Source organism: Helobdella robusta (assembly GCF_000326865.2).
Source record: "Helobdella robusta unplaced genomic scaffold HELROscaffold_71, whole genome shotgun sequence".
NCBI lineage: Eukaryota > Metazoa > Annelida > Clitellata > Rhynchobdellida > Glossiphoniidae > Helobdella > Helobdella robusta.
The window spans coordinates 350,974-361,250 of record NW_008705401.1 but is presented as its reverse complement, the minus strand read 5'-3'; the positions used below and the strand labels follow the sequence as shown (position 1 = coordinate 361,250).

The 10,277-nt window shown below is 35.3% G+C and overlaps 1 protein-coding gene across 1 annotated transcript in view; it reads left to right on the top strand.

Annotated features, from left to right (window-relative positions):
• The window catches only part of HELRODRAFT_194249 (hypothetical protein), a gene marked incomplete at its 5' end in the record, with an annotated part of 11,651 nt that extends 1,648 nt beyond the window's left edge, over positions 1–10,003 (top strand). The window contains 12 exons of the mRNA XM_009031255.1: positions 178–366; positions 2,798–2,839; positions 3,106–3,657; positions 4,090–4,228; positions 4,653–4,738; positions 4,903–5,056; positions 5,561–6,099; positions 6,352–6,405; positions 6,485–6,602; positions 6,889–7,126; positions 7,327–7,484; positions 9,983–10,003. Coding sequence (XP_009029503.1) covers positions 178–366; positions 2,798–2,839; positions 3,106–3,657; positions 4,090–4,228; positions 4,653–4,738; positions 4,903–5,056; positions 5,561–6,099; positions 6,352–6,405; positions 6,485–6,602; positions 6,889–7,126; positions 7,327–7,462 — 2,247 coding nt within the window. The 3' untranslated portion in view covers positions 7,463–7,484; positions 9,983–10,003. The remainder of the gene's footprint in view (positions 1–177; positions 367–2,797; positions 2,840–3,105; positions 3,658–4,089; positions 4,229–4,652; positions 4,739–4,902; positions 5,057–5,560; positions 6,100–6,351; positions 6,406–6,484; positions 6,603–6,888; positions 7,127–7,326; positions 7,485–9,982) is intronic.
• Positions 10,004–10,277: the final 274 nt, after the last annotated feature.

Genomic DNA, 10,277 nt, shown 5'->3' with positions numbered 1-10,277 from the left:
GGTATCGAAAAAACGAACTACAAACATATTAACGCCAAACATTCGGTAGAATTTATAGAATATTGTAAAAATATTTATATATATATATCCTTAAAAATATATTTTCTTTGTTTCGTTATTATTATTATTATTATTATTATTATTAATATTATTAATATCATAATCATTATCATTCAGTCAGTATTGTGCTCTGCAACGACTTGTATACCTGAAGAAAAGGATGACGATCAGCAGCAGCAACAACAGCAGCTGCAACAGCAACAACTGCAACAGCAGCCGCAACAACAACACATGTCGGCCAATTGGTATAGTTTGAATGAGTTGAAACTTGCCTTCAACAAGATAACATCTATCGACGATTCTATTGTTAGTCTCTTCAGTGATGCTGTAGTTAATTATAATTATAATTAAAATATATATTATACTATAATTTAAATATACTATAATTTATTTTGAAATAATTTTCCGTCCTTTTCAGCTGCAGGCCTATAATCTTTTACTACTTGATCTCTCTCACAATAACATCAGCCGTATTGACGTGCCTTTAGAGGTGCACCATTATTATTTTATTATTATTAGTTATTATTGTTGTTATTGTTATTGTTATTATTGATCAATCAATCAATTAAGCAATCAATCAACCAATCAATCAACCAATCAATCAGTCATTTTACCGGCCAACTATCTATCCGACTAACCAACTCAATCAACCAGCTATTTAACCAATCAATCATTTAACAATCCGACCAGCCAATCAATAAATCATCCAACCAACCAATCAATCAGTCACTCAATCATTTAACATATCTATCAACCAACCAACCAACCAACAAACCAATCAATCATTTAACAATCCGACCAGCCAATCAATAAATCATCCAACCAACCAATCAATCAGTCACTCAATCATTTAACATATCTATCAACCAACCAACCAACCAACAAACCAATCAATCATTTAACAATCCGACCAGCCAATCAATAAATCATCCAACCAATCAATCAGTCACTCAATCATTTAACATATCTATCAACCAACCAACCAACCAACAAACCAACGGACAGAACCTACCTCGACTAGAGAGCCTCTCACTCAACTACAACTCCATCACATCTCTCTACAACATCACCATAACTGAGAACAACAACAAAGTGACAACAACGACAATGATAACAAATATTCATGATAATAACACTACTAAATCTGTGACAATCTTCAAAGAAATTCCTTGCACTACTACTACTATTACTGCTGCTGCTGTTGCTGCTACTACTACTACTACTACTACTACTACTACTACTAATGATGATGATGATGATAATGTTGTTGCTGGCACGAGCTCGATGATGAGAATGACGTCATCGTCGTCGTCATCATCGTCGCCAACAACGAGAATAATGACGACGATGAAGCTAACCAGTTTGATTCAGTTGTCCATGGCCTTCAACTTTCTGATGTCTTTGGAAGGTTTGTTGATTGATTGATTGGCAGGTTGATTGGTTAATTGATTTGGATGGTTGGTTAATTGGTGGAGGATGAATAATTGAATTAAATTGACAACCGACCAATCAACCAACCAATCAACCAACCAATCAACCAACCAATCAACCAACCAATCAATCAACCAACCAACTAATCAATCAACCAACCAATCAACCAATCAATCAACCAACCAATCAACCAACCAATCAATCAACCAACCAACTAATCAATCAACCAACCGATCAACTAGGAATTGAGAACTTGATTAACCTGAGAGAGTTAGATGTCTCCCACAATCTCCTGCTATTTTTTGACGATATTAAGAGTATAAAAATGCTAAAAAAGCTTCAGAAGGTATTTTATTCATTCATTCATTCATTCATTCATTTCAATCATTCATTTCAATCATTCGTTCTACTCATTCATTCATTTCACATCAAGTTAGTAGAAAATAACGTCGAAAACACGCACGCACGCACACACACACACGCGCGCGCACACGCACGCACACACACATTTTTAATTACCTAATTAATATTCATGAAGCTGTATTTAGCTGGAAACCCGATAAATGATGAGAAGAATTATAGAAAGGAGATTGTATTGAAGTTGCATCCTGCTGTTATCAACGTGGTTGGTTGGTTGGCTGATCGGTTGATTGGTTGGTTGATTAATTGATTGATTGATTGATTGATTGATTGATTGATTGATTGATTGATTGATTGATTGATTGATTGATTCACTCATTCATTCATTCATTCATTTATTCACTCATTAATTAATTAATTAATTCATTCATTCGTTCGTTCATTCATTCAATCATTGTATTGAATGTATGATTGGTTGGTTGGCTGGTTGGTTGGTTGATTGATTGATTGATTCATTTTTTGTTCATTCATTCATTTATTCATTCATTCGTTCGTTCGTTCGTTCATTCATTCGTTATTATTTTGGCAGATTTCTGTCGATGGCTTACCATTGAACAAAGCTGAAAAGAAACATGTTTGTTGTTGCTGTTGTAGCTGTTGTTGTTGCTGCTGTTGTTGTTCCTGCTGCTGCTGTTACACACATACACGCATACACATGCATACACGCATACACATACATACACACACATATACACACATACATACATACACACACATACACGCACACACACAATCATACATACAGTTTTTCGCTACACTGGACACAGAGGAGAACCCTTTGATAGTAACTGTCTACGACTTTGACGCACCTGTTGAAACAACAACAACAACGTCACATCAACAACAACAACATCAACAACATCAACAACAACAACAACAACAAAAGAAAAAGTTGCAAGCCAGGATTATATCTGATATACCAAACCAAGTTCCTATATATGGTTGGTTGATTAACCGAACGAATGAATGAATGATTGATTGATAGATAGATAGATTGATTAAGTGATTGATTGATTTATTAATTAATTGGTTAATTGAGTGATTGATTGATTTCAACCAGCAGATCATGACGATGATCTCATGCTATCTAGTTCTTTCGGAGCAAAGACAACATTAGATCCACAACAAACACAACAAATACAACAACAACTACTCAATCAACAGCAACATCTACAACAACAACAACAACAACAGCAGCAGCAGCAGCAACTACAACAGCAGCAACTACAACAGCTGCAACAACAACAGCAACTTCAGCAACAACAACCAACTCAGTATAAACAAGTTGTTGTGGCTGAAATCAACAACATTAACACTAAATCTGATGTTGTTGCTGTGGTTGGCATGAAAGAAAGTAATACACAACAACAACAACAACAACAACAACTTAGCCAAGAACAGTTAGAAAACCTACATCAACAACAGCAGAAACATCTTCTACTTAAACAACAACAACTGCAACAACAAGAGCAGCAACAACCACAACAAGAGCAGCAACAACCACAACAAGAGCAGCAACAAACACAACAACAGCAACAACCACAACAGCAGCAACAACCACAACAACGACAGCAACAGCAGCAGCAGCAACCACAACAGCTACAGAAGATTCTGATTGAAAAACCATTCGTTAAGGAGAATGATAACCACAATTATAGATTCAGCGCTGGGAGCGAGGGTGATGATGACAGCGAGGTTATCATCTATGGTGATAATAAGAGTGCCGGTGGCGATTGTAATACTGAAGTAAGTGTTCCATTGTTTTGTATTTGGATGAGTGAGTGAATGAGTGAGTGGGTGAATGAGTGAATGAATGAATGAATGAATGAATGAATGAATAAATGAGTGAGTGGGTGAGTGAGTGAGCGAATGAATGAATGAATGAATGAATGAATGAATGAATGAATGAAATGAGTGAATGATGGAGTAAAAGATTGACTATATGAATGAGTTAACGTATGAGTGTATGAACGAATGATCGAATGAATGAGTAAATCAGTGAGAGAATAAGTGAGGGAATGAATCAAAAACTGAGTGAATGAGTGGAGAGTGTGTAGAAAAATGAATAAATGAGTGAGCCACCAGAGTCATCACAATCATCATCATTACTGTCCTTATCACCATCGCTATCATCTTCGTCATCATCATCGTCGTCGTCATCACCATCATCGTCATCAGTGTAGTAGCGTCTACTACGACTTGAGGCAGTCGCCACTGTCGCCATCAATCGACCATCTGTCGCTGATGACCGTCAGATCCACACCGTCCATCCATCTGAGACGAAATAAAAGGAGGAATAAAAGAAGTCATGATGATGGTGGTGGGGACGACGACGACGGCGATGATGATAGTAGCTATAAAGATGATGATAATGATGATGGCGACGATGATGATGATGACGATAGAAACATCAGTAGAATTTCTTATGACGAGTTTTACTCACTCGTGAGAATCAACAACAATGATGATGATAATGATGAGGACGGCGCTGATGGTGATGATGATGATGATAGTTGCCGTGATGACGACGACGACGATGATAGTGATGATGATGACGACGATGGTGATGGTGATGATGAAGATGGCGGTTGTGATGATGATGATAATGGTCAAGCTAGCGCCACAACTGCTCCTAATCCTACTAACTCCACTGCTTCTTTTATTACTAACAAAATTAAGGTTACGGGAACATCATCATCACCAACAACAACAACAACGAAAATACACAAATCTAAAAATAGATCTGGCTCTAAAAATAGATCCACCAACAAAGATGAAGATGGCCAAGAGGATGGCGAAGGCCGAAGACGCAGACACAAACACAAACGTCACAAACATAAGCCTCGTCAACAACAACAACAACAGCAACAACAACAGCAGCAGCAACAACAACAACAGTTGCAGCAACAACAGTTGCAACAACAGCAACAGCAGCAAGAGGAATTATCAATTTATGGAACTCCATCTTCAAAAGATAATTTTCCTCATCAGCCAAACTCAACTTCAACACCGGTGCCCATTGGCAACAACGACAACAACAACATTAACAACAACAATAACATCAACAATAATAATAACATCATCATCAACAACAACATCAACAATAAAAGTGATAATAATGATATTAATGATAATGATAATAAAGGTGATAAGTTATTTGTTGTTACTGATAATGAAGAAAAAGATGACGATGACGACGACGATGATGATGGTGGTGGCAGCGATGGTGGTAGCGATGGTGGTAGCGATGATGATGATGACGAAGTTACAGAAAAAATATTCATGAAAGGTTTTATGTTGTTTTTGAAGTTTATGCTAGAATAATAATATTAATCAAGTACTATTACTATTACTGCTGCTACTACTGCTACTACTATTACTACTACTACTACCTATATTTCTGCTGCTACTACTACTACTACTTTTCTTTTAGTATGTACTGAAATAAAGTAGTAATAACGATAAAATGTTTGTGTGTGTACGTGTGTTTTGTTGTATGTGTGTGTGTGTGTGTGTGTGTGTGTGTGTGTGTGTGTGTGTGTGTGTGTATCAGCAACAATCAACATCTACAACAACCACAACAATCACAACCACAACAACCACAACAACATCAACAACATCAACAATAACCACAACAACATCCACTCAGATATATCGAGACAGCAGCTGCGCTACAACACAAGACAGCTAACCCCACTAGCGACTTCAACAACGACAACGCCGTTGCGTCAACGTCTGCAGTCGTCGCCAGCCATTGCCACATCATCGACAGCCGAACAGATGCTATCGTCATCACCGTCAATCACAACACCCTCACAACTGTCATCATTATCTCTAAAATATCACCTCTCGCCATTCATCACTATCTGTGTAATTATCGACCATTGGTTATACTACACCAAGAAAAAGCCCCTAGGTCTTATAGAGGACAAATTTGACCTCAGAGGCGTCAAAAGAGTTCAAGTTATAAATAAATCAGTAATTTTGGGAAAACCCGTAGATTCTAAAAATACTACTGCTGCCACTGACGCTGTCAATACTGATCCTAATAGCTGTAATGCTAAAAATGGTGGTAACTTTGATGATGGTGACGTCAAAGATAGTGGCGTTTGCGTCAAGATTGAGTTCGATACTCTGCAGAAGATGAGGAGAGAGAGAGTGCTGCTGGTCTCAGAGGAGGATTGCAACGTAAGTGAGGGTTATGTGCTGCTGCTGTTGCTGCTGCTGATGATGATGATGATGATGGTAGTGATGATTTGGGTAGCTGTGATGACTGTGATGACTACTTTATAGTTTAGTTAGTTGTCTTTTTTGAGATTTCATTTTAAAAAGCGCTATATAAATATTATATTATATACTATTATAATGATGTTTTTAATAATAATTATAATTATAATAATATAAATAATAATAATAATAATAATCATCATCACCACTAAGGAATTCATGGAGCATGTTTCCAGGTTTATGAAAGTTCAAGACAGGAAGAATATGGTAACTTATTATTATTATTATTATTATTATTATTATTATGATTCCCGCCATAAATTTCCCGCCATAATTTTTCCGCCAGATGGAATGTTTGAAATGTGGTCACGTGTTCGAGGATCACGTGACTCTGATGAACGCCGATATCGAAAAGGTGGTCGTTAACGAAACGAAACTGAAGACGAACACGAAGATTGCTCTCGGTCGGTTGGCTGATTGGTTGGATGATTGGTTGGTTGATTGATTGATTGATTGAGGTGTTGGTTGGTTGGTTGGTTTAATGATTGAAACTTTTTTTAGTCAGCTGAGTTTTCAGTAACATTTTTATTTCAAGTGATTTGTTTAAAATCCAATACATTTGTCAATCAGTCAGTGAATCGATCGATCAATTAAACACTCATTCCATCAACCATTCCACCAATCAATCAATTAATCAATCAATTAATCAATCAATTAAGTGATCGTTCTATCAATTATTCAACCAACCAGTTCAGCAATACATCAAAGAACAGTGCCCGAAATGTAGCAGCCCATTGGTCATTCACGCTACGCCCAAGCAACTTAAATCAACTAATCAGGGAAAAGGAAATGAAAAGCTGACCAATCAGAGCAAGGGAAATGATACTAATAGACGGGGCTTGCTGAACGTTAAGCCATTCACGATGGCTGATTTTACTCCACTTAAGAATTTCATAAATAAATCTTTCTCCTTACTGCCTACATTGGGGTTTGTTTGCACATGTATTGGTGTGTACGTATGTATATATGTGTGTGGTGTGTATATGTTTGTGTGGTGTGTATATATATGTGTGTGTGTGTGTGTGTGAGTGTGTGTGTGTTTAAATGTGATATTACTAACAATGAATCTATCATCTAAATCTTATCTCCATTTTCACCATTTTCACATACAAACATGCAAACAAACAGAGATACCGACCAAGCAGCAGCAGCAGCAACTACAGCAACGATAGCAGCTGCTGAGGTGGACACGCTGACGTCATCTGGCAACTACACAGCTGGCGAGGCGCCGAAACTTCTTCGTTACCAAGGCAACAACAAGTAGCCTGATGATGGTGATGATGATGGTGATGAGGATGGTGATGATGATGTTTATGACTATAACGATAACAATGATGATGATTGCGATGGTATTGATTTTTTTCACTAATGTTATGACGTCATTCTGACTAATCAATCATATTCCAAGAACAATGTTCATTTGATTTTATCATCATTATTATTATTTTAATTACTATTGCTACTGCTGCTGCTACTACTACTACTACTACTACTACTACTACTACTACTACTACTACTAATAATAATAATAATAATAATAATAATAATAATAATAATAATAATAATGATAATAATAATAATAATAATAACCATGGTGATGACTTTATTTATTCGTTTTTTTTAGTTTATGTTTTTCATTTTATCATTCTTCATTTTGAATTTTTTACATGAAGAATTTTCGCGACACTTACATCATTATGTTGCTTATTACCACACACACTCTCTCTCTCCCTCTTTCTCTCTCTCTCACTCTCTCTCTCTCTCTCTCTCTCTCTCTCTTTATGTCTTTTTGTTTCTATCTTTATCTATCTTTCGATCTATCTGCCAATCAGTCGATCTATCTATGCAACAAATAATTTTTGGATTTTTTTAAACGATTATCTTGACATTATGTCTATTTATCTAGATTATTCCCTTTTTCACTGAATTCCAATTTTGAAGTGAAATGGTTTTTTTTAATAAAGAAAATGGATGTTTTATTAATTTTTCTACTTAAAATTCAAAATTCGGCCACCATTGAAAGCAGTTTTAAAACTTTCTACTATCGCATAAACTGGAAAATGGTCAGAAAAGCCTGAGGTTGGTTCGTGAATATGCTGCCGATCAATGGATTGGCGTTCCAAGTTAATTAAAGTCGAGAAACAAAATGAAAAATAGAAAACTTTGGAAATCTTTAGAGTCATTTGAATCTTTGTCCAATAAATTAACATTAAAGTCACCCACTATAACACACTCTCACACACATACACATACAAACATACATACACACACACACATACATACATACATACAAACAAACATGCACACATACATACATACAATTACACATACATACTTACGTTCATCTATATATCACGCACTAAAATGTTGCAATGAAAAAAGCAAGGCATATACAAAAACATATTTATATACACACATACGCATATGTGTGTATGTATATATATATATATATATATATATATATATATATATATATTACAATATTCTTAATATGTTTGTAGTTCGCGAGCAGCGACTGCTCCATCTCTCTCGAGAATTAGAAGTTAAAAGGAAGGTAGTTCAAGACTTGTCGAATAACGAACTACAAACATATTAACGCCAAACATTCGGTAGAATTTATAGAATATTGTAAAAATTATGGTCTATTACCAACATATATATATATATATATATATATATGTGTGTGTGTGTGTGTGTGTGTACAGTGCATCTTAGAAGCAAAAGTTTGTGAAATAAAAAGATTTCATTGTCGTTATTATGCTGGAATATCATAATAGATAAATAATAATGATAGTTGGAGTGATGACAATAAAATTTCCGATACCGATATGATAATGATATGATAGTATTAATAATTTAAATGATAATAATAAAAAAAATAAAATAATTACATCTATTACGTCATAAATATATTTGTTTGTAGTTTTTATTGTTGATGATTTTGTCTTTTAGACAACTGAAATGACGGTGATGATGATGATGATACGGATGATGATGATAATGATGATGATGGTGGTTATGATGATGACGGAATCGAAAAGCATCGGTTAGTAACTCATTGTTAAATTATATTAAATTATTTATAGTTATGAATGATATTATTTACTATCAGCCATAATTTATGTGTGTCGTTGAAACCTCTGAAGAAAGCGCAGAAGAGAGGCTAACCTTTAACCTTTTCATTAGTGCGACCTAAAGACAAAAAAAAGTGTTGAAAAAAAGGTTCGAAATTGCGAGAGACTTTCATATGAGGAAAGATTGAAGAGGCTCGCACTGACAACTTTAGACAGGCGTAGGACTAGAGGAGATGTTACTCAGGCGTACTAAATAAAAATCATAACGGATGAAGATGGGATAGATCCATCCCTAATCTTCCAATTTACAGAAAGTAGAAACACAAGAGGGCACCAGGACAAGCTTTCAAAGGAAGGGTAGGAACAATGAAAGGAGGATTTTTCAGCTCGAGAGTTAGTGAACGCTGGAATAAGCTGGACTGAAAAAATTTAACAGCTTTTACAACGAAGGAGTTCAAAGTCAGACTTGGAAGATTGGGATTCTAATTCCATATAATTCGCCAAAACCGATTCAGTGGCTCTCACGCAGCAGAGTTATCTACTGCTGAACCACTGTAATCCTTGTTATGTTGTTGTTGTTGTTATTATTTTCTTATATTTTTTTCAATTCTTAGGAGCATAAATAAAGCACTGCGCTGAATTGTGTGATGGTGATGCTGATAACGACGACGATGATGATGATGTGAGTAATGATAATGATTAGGATGATGGCGATGATAATGATGATGGTGAAGATGAAGATGATTTTAAAAAAGATTTCTTTCTACAAATGAAACGAGGTGCTGACGGGGATTTTTTTTCATTCACGATAATGATCAAAAATCATCTAATTAAAACTAATAATTATAAATATTTATAACCTTTATTATGACGATAATTATAATTATTTTTATACTTATTATTATTATTGTTATTATTAGTAGTAGTAGTCTAAGTAGGAGTAGTAGTAATAGTAGAAGCAGTAATAGCATTTATTATTATTATTATTGTTTTCCTCCTCCACCT